Source organism: Ahaetulla prasina, chromosome 2 (assembly GCF_028640845.1).
Source record: "Ahaetulla prasina isolate Xishuangbanna chromosome 2, ASM2864084v1, whole genome shotgun sequence".
Classification (NCBI taxonomy): domain Eukaryota; kingdom Metazoa; phylum Chordata; class Lepidosauria; order Squamata; family Colubridae; genus Ahaetulla; species Ahaetulla prasina.
Genome location: NC_080540.1, coordinates 95,485,645 through 95,504,263, shown reverse-complemented (window position 1 = coordinate 95,504,263; position 18,619 = coordinate 95,485,645). Strand labels below are relative to the sequence as shown.

Sequence of the window (18,619 nt, the reverse complement as noted above, 5' to 3'; positions counted from 1 at the left end):
GACCTAGCAACCATAAGTCCCTTATGTTACTTTGCCACTCAGGTCCGGCTGCCAGGTAAGAAACCTGGACATCTGGAAGTACATGAGAGCAGGGTTGAACAGTCAATCAAACCCAGTTCTGGATTTGCTTTCTCAAAGAGCTTTGTTAACTCTCAGTACTAAACGCCTGGACTGCAAGGCGAACAAACAAGTCAGTCCTAGAGGAGATCAACCCTGACTGCTCTTTAGAAGGCCAGATCCTGAAGATGAAACTGAAATACTTTGGCCACCTAATGAGAAAGAAGGACTCACTGGAGAAGAGCCTAAATCTGGGAAAGATCGAGGGCAAAAGAAGAACGGGAGGACAGAGAACGAGGTGGCTGGATGGAGTCATTGAAGCAGTAGGCATGAGTTTAAATGGACTCCAGAGGATGGTAGAGGACAGGAAGGCCTGGAGGAACGTTGTCCATGGGGTTGTGATGGGTCGGACACAACTTTGGACACAACTTCGCAACTAACAACAACAACAACAACTAAACTTCATCCAAGCCCAGAATCAAAGGGTGGAAGAGAGGGATCAGGCATTATATCTTATAACACAGGGGTGGATTTGGATACAGTACACTCTTCAACCAAGGCTCCTCTAATGGTTTTCAGTTATGCTTATTGCAGATGATGGATATTCTAGGTCAATGTATCTGCAGAGCAACAGATTAAGAAACAGTTATGATTGGAGGAGTGGTCATTCAGACCTGATTTGAAATAAAGAGGTTTCTTGTGGCCATGTTAAACTGACTTTGAAGTTCAATCTTGGGAGACAAGAATCATTATTATCAGAGCGCCAATGAAAAAGAAAGGGAAGCGTATTTTTTTTAGTGAAACAACACATTATGTTAGTGTCAAATATCAATACAGGCATTTTTGCAATCAAAATAACCCCAAAGAGGTTTATTTAAGAGCAAATGGCACTGAGCTCAGAGAGCTTTACTGTACAATACTTGTAATTCAAGTCTGCAGCCTGGATGTATGGGCTGTTTTGTTTTGTTTTGGGTTTTGCTTTGTTTTGTTTTTGAAAAGGACAGATTGTTTTAGTGAAATAAAACAAAGGAGCTAACTATTGAAGATTTCCTCAGTTACTAGTGTAGTTGCAAGACCGCCTGGAGTTATTTGGGTGGGGAGAAAATCAATATTACTTGCAAGGCCAAGATATCTGGACCAGTGCAGAAGAAGGAGGAAATGACTCTCAGCAATTATTCCCAAGTAATGGAAGTTACTATAGGGATAGCACTTAGATTTATATATCGTTTCACATGCTTTTACAGCCCTCTCTAAGTGGTTTACAGAGTCAGCATATTGCCCCTGACAATCCTCATTTTACCGACCTCGGAAGGATGGAAGGCTGAGTCAACCTTGAGCCAGTGAGAACTGAACTGCTGAACTGCTGGCAGTGGGCAGTCAGCATAATTAGCCTGCAATGCTGCATTCTAACTCTATGTAATATATTTCTTATATTACAAGAAGGACATTGCAGAGTTGGAAGTTGGAGGAACTTGCTGAGATGAGAAGGAGATTTGTCCTTGCTTCCCCTTTATTGACTTTTCTTGCCCATCCATTTCCCCACCATAATAAGATGCTGGGTAGTCAAGTGAGATGGGATGCATGAAACTTGAAATCTTGCTAGCTAGTTCCATTCAGAGGTTACGCTACCAGATGGTTCAGACAACTGTGCTCCCAAATGGGTTCTGAGTTGGTACCTAGTTTCTGTTTCTCCTCCTGGTGCCTTCTCAATGGATCCATCAGTTATCCTCTTTTTCATGGACAGAGGTGATATTGAATCAGGCACTCATGTTTTGCTTGATGGTAATTTTTACTGGGATATTTGTAAGGCACTACTAACACTTCTTTTTAGTTCATTTCCTAAATGGACAGAAACAATTCTATGTGCAGCTTCTTTTGGTGCCTAAAGATTGCCCCAAGTAACTCTTGCTGCTGCTAAGTTTGTAATTGCAGCCTGTAATATTTGTTTTTGTTAATTGCAAAGTAGTTCAAGCATGAACGCTACCCTTTTTACGATGTGTATTGTATTTTGTTTTTTTTGTTGCTGTTTGGGTATTACTGCTACTACAGTACTACTGTATACTGTCTGGCACTAGCAGCAGGATTCCCTTTCCCTCCTTTTCCAATTGTCCAAAGTTATGCAGTATTTTCTACTGCTAGCCCACACACACACACACACACACACACACACACACACACACACACACCAACGGCTTTCAGTTCAGTCTCCCAATGAAGCCTCAGGTTTGTGGCTTGGAGAAATGTTCCAAGCTAAACAACAAGACCTCGGCAGTTAGTAGCAATTTTCACTGAGTACACCCTGCAGAAGCAGACTTCAATTGTCAACACAATCAATATCCTTTCTCCCCTTCCAAGCTCGTCTCTTACCTGTGGCATTAACAGGTCTCAGTAATGTTTTAATGTGGCATATCCTCATGGCATTGCTTTTGTCTCATCCCCAATTTACAGCAGTTGGCAACTTACTTTACTTTGTCTTTAGTTCTTCTTGTTTTAAAGTAGCATTTCCCCTCGTCTCCCAATACAATTTCTGCTATGAACATTCTGGCTTGGCTTCAGAAGTGACACTTGAAGCAATGCAATGCCTGAACAGTGCTGTTCAAAACATTTGTTAGGTTTTACATGAGCTCCATAGAGATATGGATTTAATGCTTTGGGAAGAGATGGACTGCACTTTAAACCCGGTTATCCAGTTGGGCTCTATATTTTCCCTACATTCTTCAACCTCATTTCGTCCTGAAGATGCTTGGTCTATGAATCTGTCCTTGAGAAGCAACCCACCTCACTTTTACATTTTACATTTCTGTGTACCTGCAGTCCCATGGATCTGCTTTAAGAAAAGAACTCTGTATCAGTGGTGAAATCCAAATTTTTTATTGCCGGTTCTGTGGGCATAGCGTGGCTTGGTGGGTGTGGCTTGGTGGGCGTGGCAGGGGAAGGATATTGCAAAATTCCCATTCCCTCCACTGGGGGGGGGGGAAAGAAAGGATATTGCAAAAATCTCCATTCCCACCCCACTCTGGGACCATCCAGAGGTGGAATTTGCCGGTTCTCTGAACTGCTCAAAATGTCCGCTATCGGTTCTCCAGAACCTGTCGGAACTTGCTGGATTTCACCTGCTCTGTATGTTACCTTTACATTTAATATCTGCACCATCTGTCCATTTTGGATGTTGGATCACTCTGATGAAATTATAGAGTTTAGAACCATCCATTTTATATAAAGAACTGCAAGGACTAGTCAACACAGTTACCAGGAGTCAACTCTGACTTAATGGCACCAAAATCAATCAATCAATCAAGGAAATATCCCAATCATTTAGAGAGAAGGTTGGACCAACTGACTTGAAAATAGCTGTTGCTTGTTCTAAGAGCCAAGTGGCTTTGCATAATTGGGGATGGCACACCCCCCCCCCCGTATGTTTACACACACCTTTCGCCGCGAGCTTAAAACCTACCTATTCATCTGCGCTGGCCTGGGTTAGTTTTTTTTTTAAATTTATGGGTTTTTAAACGGGTTTTAGCTCTAAATTTTAATTGTGGCCAATTTTAATAAGTTTTTTAACTGCATTTTAACTGTATTTATATATTGTCTATTTTACTTGGCTGTGAACCGCCCTGAGTCCTTTGGGAGAAGGGCGGTATACAAATTTAATAAATAATAATAAAATAATAATAATAATAATAATGATTGTGCAGTCAATGTAGATTTCTTAAACTCTTTCCTCAATATGCCCGGTAGTGCTTGCCTGAAGTTGGATTACAGTTCCCACAATCCCCAGCCAACATATTGCTTTAGAATTTAGTGCCATATTGGGAAAGGCCTGTTTGAAAGGAACTAGACAGATTATTTTGATTCTAAATCGACGCTAGTAAAACCACTTATTTCGTCTTACGAAGAACGCCGAGCCTGGGGACGCCTTTTACCAACAGAGAACAAAGATCGCAGGTTGAGTTAAGAACTTCATCTTATCTTCGCTTACACTTTATCGTAGTGTGTACGATGAAAGGGTGCCTGCTTGAACCCCAAATGCATGGATCCCCTCCTCCTCTTTAATAACCCTGCCCGGAGAGACCCGAGGGTTCCTGTGATGGGTCGTTTAACCGGGACATCACCCGCTAGCCTCCTCCTCCGCTGGTCCCTCTCCTCATCCTGGTGGTAGGAAAGCTCAAGTAGGGTTTTGCCTGGCCGGTCACCTTCTGCTTGGAAGGGAAGATTCATAGGACCGCGCCTTAAGATTGCCCGCCTGCTTTTGCTCTCTGAGGCTGATAGTGGCTTGTTCAGGGCCCTCGTTCAAAGGCAGGTAGGGTGCTGGGGGCGGGACCAGAAGAGAGAAAGATGGGAGAACGCGCGCCAAGGTCCTCGGGACGCTTCTTAGAAAGGGCGCGCGGAGTGATGGTGGCTGTAAGCTGCCGAGAGGAGCGGGAGCTGATGATGCTTGGCCTGGGAATGATGGATTAAACGGACTACTAGGAGGATATGGGGGGGGGAAGGAGGGGGAAAAGAGAGGTCTGCAAGACTGCATTTGATGCAAAAAAAAAATCAAAGATAACTTTCCTGGTCTTAAGACAAATTCCACAATTTGTCTCCCCTTCCCCCAGAATAAACACCAGGACCGCGCCCGATTTCCAGATCTCCTTCTTAAGGAAGGTTGTCTTTTGGAAGCCCTTCAAACTTTTATTGTAGGCGCACAAAGTCAGGGTATATTTCTACCCCGCTCCCCCGTCCTGTCCCGTCCCTCCCAATCCAATCTTGGGTTCCCACTGCATTAAACAAAGAAAAGATGCTAGCGCCGCAAAGATTTGTTCATTTCTGCTCAAAAGTCATCTGATCAAACTTAGAGAGTTAAACGAACGTGTATAAATTATGTTGTAGACTAAAATAGGACAAAACGGGGTTTTTTATGTTTTGGAGGAGGGGGAGATTAGGTGATTGGAGATCGCGGGATTACTTTCAGGTCAACAGCCTGGGCCGGGTTGGATCACTCGGAAATGTGTATTGGTGGAGGTAACTTTTCTGCCTTTCAGGTAACTGAGAACTGAGAAGATCCTGCATTAATATCATACTAACTGTAGATACGGAGCCAGCAATCCTCATCTCCCTTCTTCTTCATCCTCACCACCAATAGCACCATCATAAATAATTGTAATCTGATTTGATCAAAGTGTAAAGGTGAAACTTCACCAAGGAATATTCTTGCTCAAGTTAATGCCTACATCCTTTTAGCATCTACTTATTGTATTGTTCAAATGATCATAAACGGATTAATCAGCATTCAGCCCCCTTTAACTGCTTTGTAGGTCAGATCCATACGAAGGTTAATGCAATTCCATACTTTTTCATGAAAGCTGGGGTTAGTTTGCATTTAAGGTAGACCCGTGGAAATCCTACAGAAAAATTCCCATAATTCTGACTTGCTTTTAACTTTTTACTTTCCACATAAATATTACCTCGGACCATTTCATAGCAGGTATCTTCCCCTTGACCCAAATGATCAATATGCATTTCTGTAAACCTTGTTTTTTTAAAACTGATATTTTATGAGACTGATACAACTTGTATACCCTGAAGTGAAACTGATCTGTAGACAATTTCAAAAACGTTACTCAAGAACACAATTTTATAAAACAAATTTTATATTCTTCTGATCCTATACTTATGCTTACTGGAAATATATTCTACAGAAGGATGCCATATATATTCACTCAGTGTAATTGGTTATATTTGCATGCAATTATTTATGAGTAAAGGTCATAGAATTTCCCTTAACTAATGTTCATAACATTGTGATATATCTATGTCATTTCTCAAATGGCATATCTATACAGATGATAGAGTATAAATATTCTATAATCTATAAAATATGGATCATTTACAAAGAACCAATAGTGGATCCTTTATAGATGGCAGCTCATACTGAAATCTGAGTTTAAAGTAAATTAACTAACTTATTACATTCAATTAAACCCTAATGGATGCTTAGAATCGACAGAACATTTGCATTAATTGATTACTAGTGAACAGAGGAAAAACCACAGATTTTTAAATGCAATTGCTTGGGTTGGGCAATTTTGAACTTTGGAAAAGGAAACCTTGCCATTAAAAACAACAACAACTAAGCCAGTCTGTACTTGGTAGAAGTTCAGTAAAACTTCTACTTACGTTAGCAATTGATCAGATGTTCTCCCCCCACCCTTCAGGAAGCGAGGTTAAAATATGACAAGCCAATACCATTCCATGGGAATAAAAATGAGCCTGGATGAGCGCTCAAACAGAGTGATCCAGATAAAAACCATCTGTTCACACAAACACAGAAGAGATGAATGTGTGGTTGCAAATCTAACTTTATCTAGTATCAGTCAGTTTAAAAAAAAAGTGAAAAAAGAACAACTCTGATGCAACGTGTCTACTGTATCTATCTTTCACACATGCATACCAGTTGTAGGAGGCTGGGAGCAAATGGCATAAAACAGCAGGGTTGTTGCCAATACATTTTATCCTTGCATTTTATCGGTATCTGCATCTTTAGAAGAAAATGACCATCCTACACAATTCACTTCCCTGGTAGGGCACCACTAGACTCCCTGCCTGGGCTGATTTTGTACAGCTTTATTAATGCTATAGAAGCTCGTATTTCATGATCAATTATAGAGAATTGTTCACTTGTAAATGATGTCACTTCCTAACAAATGCCACAAGAGCCTGTTTATAATGAACTTCTAATTAAAAAACAAAACAAAAAGGTGGTGGACTCTCTTCTGAGATGGTCGTTTCTTTATTGCTTCATATATTATGCTCTTTTTAAAGGAATTTAGTGCACCATTCTGTTTCCCCCCCCCCCCCTGCTTCACGTGGTGGCTTGGTCTCTAGAACAGAGGTCTCCAACTGTGGCAACTTTAAGGCTTGTGGACTTCAACTCCCAGAGTTCCTCAGCCAGCTTTGCTGGGAGTTGAAGTCCACAAGCCTTAAAGTTGCCAAGGTTGGAGACCTCTGCTCTAGAAGACAAAACCGGATGGGATAGAGCAGGGGTCTCCAACCTTGGCAACTTTAAGCCCGGCCACCTCCTTCAACTCTTCGCTTTGCTGGCTGGGGAATTCTGAGAGTTGAAGTCCCTCAGACTTAAAGTTGCCAAGGTTGGAGACCCCTGGGATAGAGGGGGCCCCACTGCAAGGGCCAGTAGGCCAGTCTCCGAAGGAATGCTGTCACGCAGATACACCAATACCCAAGTTGATAATGAAATTGATCTGGCTTGGAGGGAAGGACTTTGATGCAAACTTGCAGGTTTTAGTCCACACAAGTGAAAGAGTCTAAAAAAACATAAATGCCCTCAACCGCAACTTTGCCAAGTGTTATTTTGTGCACTTGGAGGAACACAGCTGCCCTGGAGACCAGCTGAACGGAAATGGTCTTCTCCTTGTTCCATCTGGATAATAGTTTTTCCCAACCTGGTGTCCTTGAGATGTGGAAGCCTGCAATTCCCCCCCTGTATCCCAGCCGGCATAATCACTGGTTGGCGGGACTATGGGAGTTGTAATCCAAGATAACTGACAGGCGCCAGTTTAAAGAAGGTTGGCCTAGGCCCTAGAGCAGGGGTGTCCAAACTTGGTCCCTTTAAGACTTTTGGACTTCAACTCCCAGAGTTCCTCAGCCAGCTTTGCTGGCTGAGGGACTCTGGGAGTTGAAGTCCAAAAGTCTTAAAGGGACCAAGTTTGGACACCCCTGCCCTAGAGAGTAAAGGGCATCCAAGAAGCTATGAGAAAGGGCTTTTGACTTCTTATCATGGAAGGAAGGTTTGCTCCCCCTTCTATGTCAGGCTCCTGAGCTGGACTCCATTGTGTGTCTTTTGCCAATACAAAGTGACACCAGGATTTCCATGGGAAATATGTAACTATTTTATCAGGGGACAATGAATCCTTGTGTGGTCATAGAATGACGATGTGCCCATCAGCCTCTTGCAGACAAGAAGAAAAGAACAATGGCTATTTTCTATCTTGTGGAGAAAAGATAAGTTCTATCTAAAAATCCGCAGTGGGACAAGTCATTGGCTTAATGAATGCACAATACTTTCTTCAAGGGTGCAGCTAAGAAGGTGGAGGCTGGGGAGAGAAGGAAACATGCAGTAAAAGGGAAAAATACCAGAGAACTGACAAAATCTACATGCAAAAGCTCTTCATTGTTCAGAGATTTTCTGACACTTTAATTCAGCTTCTCCTAAAATGATATCTGGTCGGAATACATTATAGCCTTGCTTGCTGAGAAAATGATTGCGGTAGTTCCAGACAGCTGGAGCACACCATGTTGTAGAAGATGTCTGTTGGTTGTTCAATATTGTCAATAGAAGCCGCCTTCTACAACATTCCACCAGCAAAACAAACGAGCAAGTCTAATTAAAATGGACCCTGCCCCAACTATCTTCTTACTACCAACTTAGTTCCACTTAGCAGTGGAACTTCAAGAAAAAGAAGAGAGAAAATCTTCTGACCCTGGCCTTACATTCAAAATTAATAGGTCTTACCCTCGCCAAATTTAATGACATTTACATTAAATTGGCATTCTTTCTGAATGTTCTAGATAGTAGCTCAGTTGTAACTGAGATATATCCCCCCCCCAGTAAAAGATCTCTAAACATTATGGCTTTTGATATCAGAGTAAAATATTTTGCAAGGTCTTGAAAAAAAAACTTCAGCAGATTTTACACCTACATGTAAAAGTTGGGACTGATCTACTGCCACGTTCCATTTCTTTAGTGGGAGAGGTTGATATGTATCCTAGGATGGATAGACATGTCTATTCAGACATAGGTCCTCTTGAATGTAAGAGGAGGGGGGGTCTGCTTCCTTGTAAATTTGTTTAGGATTGTGTTGCACTTCTTTCATTAGCAATGGATTTATTGAGATAAATACACACACACACAATACACACACACTCATTTCACAGTGCACTGACAACCTCCTGTTCAATCACACTAAATCTATCAAATTCCAGTTGGGTTAAAGACATGGAAGGTGAATTCATTGCTTTACTCAGTTATTCACATTCTGTTTAGAGTTCTGCATATAGTATTTACATACATGCCCACCACCCTATTCCCTTGGGATAAGCAACCTTTGGAGTAAAAACAAAAAACCAAAATAAAAACCAGACTAATTAAAGGGTTAGAAAAAGGAAACACAGCTAAAACCAGCATATACCAATCCCAATTCCTCTCAATACCTTCTGCAAACCATCCTAGCTTCCATTATCTATGTATCCACAGTTGCATGTGTATATTACAATATATAGCCTATCATAATGGGTGAGTTTGTGCGCTTTCTGCAGTATTAGCAGAACACACACAACACGCTAATGTTGTAAACTCCACCCATCCATCTTTACTTTGATAGATAGGCCACACTATAATGAAATAATAATAATAATAATAATAATAATAATAATAATAATAATAATAATAATAATAATAATAATAATAATAATAATAATAATATTTTAATTTGTATACCGCCCTTCTCCCGAAGGACTCAGGGCGGTGCACAGCCAGAATAAAATACAAAGGAAACAGTACATATAATATTAAGATCAATCAATTTCTTAATATAATATTAAGAAATTGATTAAAGGCATGGTGGTATCTGTAGTTTGAACGCCCTCCTGCACAGAAACTCAAAACAGGCCCCTGAAACTTAAGACAGCCCGGTGAAACTAAAGCAAAGGATCCACCTCACGCCATTGAACGAAGAGGAAAAGCGGTCTTTGCCAAGTCGCCACTCCGCGCGGGGGGGGGGCAAAAGTGAACCACCTCTGCGGAGCGTCCAGCACAGGGCACCAAGGGAAATCGCTCCTTCCTCCCTTCAAGCTGCCACCTTAACTACTCCCACTCTTTCTTATTCTCTCCGGGGCCCGGGAAGTAGATTTGCAAAATGAAAAACCTTTTGGTGGGATTAGACGGGAGAAACCTCCCCCGAAGGAACAGGCAGGCTAACCGCGTTTTCGCGGCGAGGCTCCTTAGGGCAGGCAGCCCGCTCGGCGCGGGTGGCCGTGGCGCTCGGAGCCCGGTTCCTCCCAAGGCGGCTCAAAATCTGACCGCCCCGCCCCGATGATCTTAGCCTGCGAGACGGCGGGAGCTGGAAGGGCGGGGGGGTCCCGTCCAAGGGATCGCCGTCAGGGCAGGCAGCCAGGCCCTTTCGAGAGCATTTTCCCTTCAGGCGTGCTGGGAAGAGCCAAGCGGAAGAGCTTTCCGAGGCCCAGGGCGACCGACCCGAAAGTGATCCTTGGCGGTTCTCCGTCGAAGCCGCTTGCCAGAAAAGCAGCGGTGGTGATTCCGGAGCCAGGGCTCCTTATGTTTGACTGAGTTTGGCCTGGCTTCCCCTCAGCTGCGTGTACGGTCCACCACACCCGCTGTAGAGCCTGCACACGACGGCTGGGCAAAATCACCCGGGGAAAGGGGAAAAAAAGGGAAGCGATCACGGCGACCCGTTTCAGTGCCGGGCTTCTTGTGGCAGTGCCGGGGCTTTGGATCTCACTGGCGGCTGGGCGGCCAGGAGTTCAACTCCTCCGGTAAAGCCGCGGCCCTGCTTGGAAATCCCTGCCTTTTAGAGGGCGCGCCCCGGAGGCAGGGAAGAAGGGAAAGAGAGCATCCGCTGTTTGGGCGACTCGGCGGTCCCGGTGCCCTGCTAGACGAAGAGGGTCAGTTCAACAAGGATGGAAGACCAAAATGGGCCTAAAGGAGCACTTTCCTACCTTCCCGCTTTCGGCCGGGTCAGGAGCCCTTCGCACCCACCCACCCACCCACTCCCGCACGCCGGGAGCTTCCCCCCTTCTCTCCAGCAGGAATATCAAGGAAAGCGGGAGGAAGTCCCGAGGAAGCGTGGCTGGAAACAGGAGCAACCCCAAGCATGCTGGCTCTTCCATTTAGGTCTGCTCCGAAGTGGGGGCGGGGGGGAAAGATATTTTTAATAATACACTGACAGCCCTGAACAAAGTTCAGGGAGGGAAAGAAACAGCAACGGCTAAGAAATGGGAAGTTTAAAGGTGTTTTTTTGACAGAGACAACCGAAAACTAATTTTCGAAGGACAAACGGCCGGCTGCGCTGATCCGCCTTCACTTGAAGCCAGGGAGCTCTTGGGTGATCTCAGCCACTCAGCCGAGGCGGCCCTAGCCAGCACTTGGAAAGGGAAAGGGACTGGCTAGACCAGTAAGTCCCAAACTAAACAAGCAAGCAAGCAAGCAAGCAAGCAAACAAACAAACAGAAAAACGCCTCAAAAGAAGCGACACCTTTACCTTTATAGCGGTCAGTTACTATCGTGAGACTAAACAACTATGAACAGCCTAAGGCTCGGGCCGTCGCTGCAGGCCATTTCCACAGCGCTCCGCTGGGAAAAATAACAACAACAAAACCAACCCTCCTTTCTGAAACCTGAAGGAGGGTGGCAGGTTTGGAGCCAGACCGAAAAGTTTTGGGGAGGAGATCCACAAAGGCCTGGATCGCTCATTCGTGTTTTTTTTAAAGACAGAAAACAAAGAGAAGGTGAGAAAATATCTAAGGGATGGTCTTGTCCGAGTGAGATTTAGCAACCGGAAGCGTAGCTAATCTGAAGGTCCAGTTCCTGAAATTTCCTAGGTGAGTTGGAAAATATTCCTGAATCCGGTCTAAAATGCGGAAGAACAACTACGTGTACGAACTTGAGAGTTCTTGGGATGGGCATTAGTTCCTATCATGCCCATCAGCTATGTTGGCTGAGCATGAGAGGAGTTGAAGCTCAAAACATCTAGAAGGCAGCAGCAGTTTGTATAGATAGAGATATCGGGGTGCCATAAAATCGTTTTGGTAAAATCATCTGCTGACCTCCCATTCAGTAGACTAGAGGTTGCCTCAAATAAAACTCCAAGATTTAAATATGGTCAGACAGGCTAGTCATGGTAACCTTCCACTTCCATCTTGGATAATTTGGAAATGATCTCAAATAGGATTAACACTACGAACCTGGACCCCCCTCTATTTTAATGGGACATCTAGCTAAGATGGAAGCAGAAGATGGCGTCAGTGATGCATTGCCAGAACAACGGCAGAATGATGCTATAAATTGCCGGCATGGAAATGCAGTCAATAAAGAATTATCAGAAGGAAAGCAAAGGGCACCCTTTTCATCATTCAGTGGAAAATAAGATCAAACCCTCCGTGGAGGGTACCACTTGATGGCAAAGCTTGTTGGCATCAAATCCTTCTGAATTTGGTTATAACCTGCTTAAAAACTGAGCTCCGGATTACAAGGCTACTCTTTTGGGTCTAGACTTGCTCCTGTTGCAGAGTCTGATTCCATGGAGCCAGGGGCCTCACTAAAAGGCACCAACCAAATAGTCTTCAAGGAAAACACAGCCTTAGGGCCACAGCAGCCAACCCGCTTGCCCAGACCAGCTTCGTTGGACTATTTCAGGGCATGGCTTCCAGGGACCTCCCAGACTTGGGACCACGCAATCTGTAATGGAGCCGAAGGAAGAAATAATTGCATACATGAGAAAGTAATCACGTGAACCACGTTTAATGTGTATTCCATGCAAATGAAATCGAACCCCACGTAGTTCTTGCCTCGGCTCCACAGGCAATTTCCTACCCACCACTCCGGGGTCCTTGGCTGAGCCAGAGATGCTATTCTCGTAGAGGAGAAGGGCTTCTGGAGCGAAGGGGTGGGAAGGAGAGGCAGAAAAACCCGGGAGAGTGGGGGAAGAAGGACAGCAGGATCGGGAGCCCTGGAGAATTCCTGGCTTCCCCCCATGGAGAACATGCCTTTTAGATTAATTGCATGTATGGAGAAAAGGGGGCAGAGAGTTTGTTAAGCGGGCTGCTCAGGTTACTCGGGGCATCTCTGAACTTGGAGAGCCTTTGTGGGCCTGGGGGGTATGTGTTGAATTAACAGTCTCTCTCTGATCCAGTGTAATCAAAGGCCGAAGAGCCAGCTTTTCCTTTTCGTCAGGGCCCTTTCCCAGGCTGAAAAGAAAGGCGACAGGACCTCCAGAGATTATATTTCCCCTTTGGGTCTATCTCTGCATTCCCTCCACCATCTCCACGCTCCCCCCCCTTTCTAATCATCCTCCTTACATATGCTTAATTCGAGCAGCCTCTTAATTCCTGGCATATTTGGAGTTGGGTGGGAGTGGAAAAGAAGTTCTCTCTTAACGGGACATTTCCTGAATAGCTGAAGTCTTCTAATAATGCCTAGTACTCAGAATAAATTCGAGGCTTGGGACAGCCGCAGTATTTCCTGCCCCAAGCAGATAAATAATTAAGTTTCATCGGGAACCGGCTCAATTTTGTGGGGAGGAAAACCTAAGATGTTAAATAAAAAGCTGAGAAAACAAGGTTTCTGATCGGGAGAAAACTCAAGATTAAAAACTCATACAATGATAGGCATTTCCCCCTAAACTTCAGCTCTATGACCTCCGAGTAAAAACCTCGCCTCAAAGAAAATAATCATTTAAATGAAAACAAGCACAAACACAAATCTAGCTCAGGCAGTTCGATCACAGGGCAACTAAGCTAAGCGATTTACCGAGGAAATCGGCTTAATTGACCCCAACTCCGCGGCAGTCCAGTGGGAGTTTCCGCTAATCAATCTGATTCGGGACTTCGCCGGATTTTGCCCTTTGCGGCAGGAAAAACTGGAAACTTCATGCCGCGACAGTTCCAGGATGGGTCACCCACCCCGGAAGGCACTGCAAACCCGGTGGCATCACCGATAGGTACCAGCTAACACGCATTTTCCTTGAGCTAAATAAGCTCTTTTCAGATCGCCTGACCTGGGTCATCAGACCCGGTGTGTCACTTGGCTCTGGGAAGCAACAGTCCCGGAGAGCCGAAGCCATGACAAAAACCTGAGTTGCTTCTGCCCCACTCGTTTCCGTGGTTGCCTTGTAAAAACCGCTTGATCTTAATATAGGTAATCACTCGCTAAAGGAGTTGGGGGGGAAGAGCCCGGGGCACTCGGCCGCTGACACCGGCCTGTGGAGTCGGGAGATTGGAAGCAAATATAAGCAACGAATTTGAATCGCGTCTGAGCTTTCTTGGGCTTTATCGCGGATCTCATACTTCAAAACCCCATTTTTGCCCCACTCCGCCCAACCGCCAAAATACCCCATCTTACCTAAATCCGTATAGGGAGGGATACTTTTGGACCGACCGAGCTCCATAGCACAAACTGTGAACAACAAAACACACCTTGATTAAAATAACTATTTTATAGGGTTTGCTGTGCCAGAAATAATAATATAAAGTCCAAAACCCCCCACTTAAAAACAACAACAACGAAGCACCCTTTTTTTGTTTCGGAGATCCTTTTATAACTGAAATATCCCGAAGAAGCCAACATTCAATAAAGTAAATTTTAAGATGGGGGGAGGGGGAAACACTCTCCATTTTTAAGGCTGAATTTAAGTCCTTCTTAGGCCATTTGCTCACTTAAGATTCATAGCGTGAGCCAACCGTCCTCGTGCAGCTATGAGGGAGCCGGTCCAGCTGTGCTAAACAAAACCCGGCTCAGTTGTGCCTCTGATGTCTATCGGGTTCAGTTGGATTTGGCGGAAGACAAGGGGACTTGGAAGGGTTCTGCAGCCCAAGATTTATCTGGTAAGGAGAGCCAGTGCTGTTAGTGAAATGCGAGGCCAATATCCTGTTTTAAAATGGCTGTGGCAAGCCTCTTACCAGCAACTCCTTTTAAATCTGTCACACGGAACCCCCCCACGAGCACTAGCAAATATGCAGACCTATGCTCACTTTATTCGGGAGGGGTGTGTTCTCAGAATTATATCAATGCTACCTACAATGCACAGTGGGAATTCTCACTTTCAATTATTTGTCAACTTTAGATCCCAAAGAGTAGAAAATTCCTGAATTTTTCACAGGACTATTATCTAATGGAGTATTAATGGAGCGGGAATAGGAACAGATTTCCAGAAAACTTGCAGACTACGGGAACCTAGAGGAGTAATTCTGAACTAGGCGAGAGTCAGGAAACCAAAAATAAAGCAAAAGTGAACAATTGAAACTAAAAAACCCCTAAATATTATATAATGCCAAAGGCAGGCAGTTGGCAGAAAAAGCTAATATTATAACAGCAGATTCCAGTTTATTTTACAACCAATATTGGAAACATTGTATGTCTCAGTGCATTGACAGGAAAGTGTTCCCCTTCTTCCAATATAAAGATTAATATCATACATTGTCAGGTTATGTGCTATTTTTAGAACAACATGAACAGATTGAAAACTGTCACAGAAGGGTGCATATTGATATATACAGCTTTGGGGAGTGGGGTGGGGAGCAAACTGTCATATTCCAAAGAAACATGTCAATTGTTGATTGGCTACAATAATTGCTTGTGTACTTGTTTTATTTCAAGGAAAGAAGTATTTTAAATCCACAGTCCATTTAAACCAGAGTTGTGTTTGGATTTAAACTGATTGTGGGATTGGCACTCCAATTTGAAACATATGTTTGTTAAAAAGCAAGTACCCTTGATAGAAATGGGATTTACTTCCAAGTAAAACTGTATTCCTAAACAAACAAATACGGATCCATCGAAATAATGCCAAGATGTACTATCAATGTGTATGTTTTAAGTTAAAGAGAATGATTTGAATCTAAATCTGCTTAAATCTAAGTATTCTGTCTTAAACTATATGTAGACTCCAAAAAGCCAAACTAATGAGGAATTTCTATTATAAGGAACAGTATTTTAACATGACAGCAATTTCTATCGAACTCTGAATTCTGGAATCAATTTATTTCAGTTCTTATTAGTACCATAATTTCTATTTAGACTTTTAATTTAAATAAGGAAAGTTTGATCTCCTCCACATAAATAAATACTTTTAATTAACTTTTAAGTTTGCCTGAGGTTTGTATTTTTTAATTAAAATAATGTTTCCTATTAAGTAATGTAAACAAAGATTAATTTGTCTTTATTAAAATTGTCTTTGCAAAGGGCTGAAATTTCTTTATTTCCATTTGGGGTTAATACACATTATGTTTTATTTGGCTTATAAAAATCCACATTGGGCAAATTATAGAAATCTGGCAGAAAAAAATTGTTGTCTGCAAGAAAATCGTTTTGATTCTCATAACCTCTAGAAAAACATACCTGTGAAATATTAGATTAAATTAGTCTTTTCCCAGTGCAAAATACTGGAAGGTGTGTTAGAAATATACATAATCTCATACTCCAAGATCAAGTAGCTGTGGCCATAAAAGAAAATCTAATTCCATAAAAATATAACATTTATTAGCGACGTCCCAGCGTGCTCCTTGTCACGCTGATCCAGCGGGAGCAGCAGGGAATAAAATTGTTCTTCACAACCTTGACGCTAGACAGCCCCATCCAGAGTCCCCCCTAAGCAAAGGCGTTCTGGTTTGATTTCAGACTTTGCCTTATGCAAAATGAGGTAACCCCTTTGGAATTATATTTTTCGGGTATATTTGTCAGCTTTGACGAAGCGCAGGAACCTTCGAGAATTTATACAAGGTATAAAGATGTCAAGGACTTGCAGCTTCAAGGCCAGGCTGCAATTAGGGAAGCCGAGGTCGACGGCGACTTGGAGTGAGGGGAGAAGTGCTGAGGCAGGGAAGGGAGCGAAGGGCGGCGTGCGGACCGGGTTGCCCAGCCGATCTGTAGCTTCCCTCACCGGGGAGAAGATTGGCAAACTCTGGCGCGACTAGACGGGGCGCTGGGCAACTCCGCTCGGAGGGGTTAAAGGAGAATTTCTCCTGGTCGCGGACTAGTTTGTACCTGGTGAAGTATGACAGGAAGACAAGACCAGTGGATAACCCTCCCCTCCCCACCAAGTCTCCGCACCCCATAAGCCAGTAGGGTTTCGAGCAGTGTTCTCTGGGGTTAGGAAAGGGAGCTTAAGTAGGGAGGGAATGCAAGGTTTGGGATCGGGCGGGGCGCGGGGGCAAAGGAGAGCTGTTCCCAATATCCCAAACAACTAACCGAGAAATCCAAGTTCCCCGGAGGCTGCGGCGGAATCCCGCAGTTCTCCCTCTAGTCCGTCCCTTGCGCCCGCCTTGCCCGAGAAGCGCTTACCGGGTGCCTCGATCTTCTCGTTCGCCGACGGTACTTATTCCCAGCCAAGAAAAGATAGGGTTGCCTCCGCTCAGAGCGCTCTGGCCACTACTCCCGGGCTCCCATGTAGATAGACTCCGTTGGCGGAACCCTGCGAGAGAAGGGCGGCGGGTGGGCGCTCGGGAGGCCCTTCCCTTTCGCTCCCTCGTGGCCCCGCAGCGCCTGGCCCCGCCTGCTCCTGTCTGAGAGCCCACCAGTCAGGTATGCGCTGGCGGAGCAGGGGGCTGCTTGAGGCTTTTTCTCCGGGAGATCTTCACGGAATTTTCTTCTGACGTCAAGCAGGGTGGTAAACGCTGTCGAGGGGGAGAGCGCGAGCGAGCCAGAGACGCACCGCGATCTGGGCGTCTAGGGGTGGTGGTGGTACTGGTGGTGGTGGGTAGTGGGGAAGCCTGGCCCCCTTTGATTGATCCCGCCGTCCCTAGCTGCACCCACCGCCTTTCTTCCGCCTGACAGCCCTTCGCCTCCCGCCCCGTCACCGGAGATCGCTTTCCAAGGCCGGAGGAACCTGGCTTCCGGGATGTCTCTGGACCCCAGCAAAGAGGTGTGCCGGTTCCCGATGCAGAAGGCATCAGCCGAGACCTCCTCGCCTGGGAGGATTTCCTTCTCTTTTACAAGCCGGAGTATCCTCCTCCAAGGAGGATTGCCCGTCCATCCAGCGGCGGCCTTCCTCTGACCAGCGCACCCAACTCCCTTCCTCCCTCCCGATTGTTATCCTGACCCCGAGCCGCCTCCTCCCCCGCCCCTGTCCCACGGCCTTCTTCTATTCCTGCCCCCCACCTCCTTCCCAATCAGAAACCAAACGTGGAGGCCCCGAGCGGCCCTGACGAGGCGCAGGTTCTACAAATTGGCTGCTTTCGTTTCCTTCCCTCTCGGCGCGCTTAAATTGCCCCCTTTCCCTCCCTCCCTCCTCCGCGCCCTGCCACAATCGCCGGCTCGTTCCTGGCTCCCTATTGCTAGTGACAGACCTATTAACATTCTCTCCCCCCCACCCCTTGCTTGCTTGCTGAGGGAATGATGATTACGGAGAGCCTCACCCGGGCAGCGGATAACAAGCTCTTTGCCTGGGGATTTGCCGGCAAGGATGCCTTTCCCTCGCTAGGCCTAATCCTCCTCCTCCTCCTCCTCCTTTTTCCCCAAGTTAGCGAGACCTTTTGCTAAAACGCTCAATGACAGGAGGCGGGGAAGGGAGTCCAAGTAGCGGCCAACGAGTGGGGTCCGGGGAGAGGAGAAAAAGGCTGGCTGGCTGGCTTGCTTGCCTGCCTTGCCGGGCTCTGAACCTCTCTTGCTAACCTTGCTTTGGCTCCGCACCGATATGATTAGTGCCCGAGTCTAACTTAAAATAAAACAAACTCCTAAGCGGTTGCTTTTTCCTGGGTTCACCGGGCACAGTTTGCCCTTCCAAACTCTTTCCCTGCCCTCCTTCGCCCGTCGGCCACTTTTTTTTTTTTTGCG

At 45.1% G+C, this 18,619-nt stretch overlaps 1 protein-coding gene across 1 annotated transcript in view; it reads right to left on the bottom strand.

Moving 5' to 3' along the window:
- PITX1 (paired like homeodomain 1) overlaps window positions 1-14,241 on the bottom strand; it is a 36,508-nt gene extending 22,267 nt beyond the window's left edge. The window contains exon 1 of the mRNA XM_058169792.1: window positions 14,192-14,241. Coding sequence (XP_058025775.1) covers window positions 14,192-14,237 — 46 coding nt within the window. The 5' untranslated portion in view covers window positions 14,238-14,241. The remainder of the gene's footprint in view (window positions 1-14,191) is intronic.
- Between the last annotated feature and the right edge of the window lie 4,378 nt (window positions 14,242-18,619).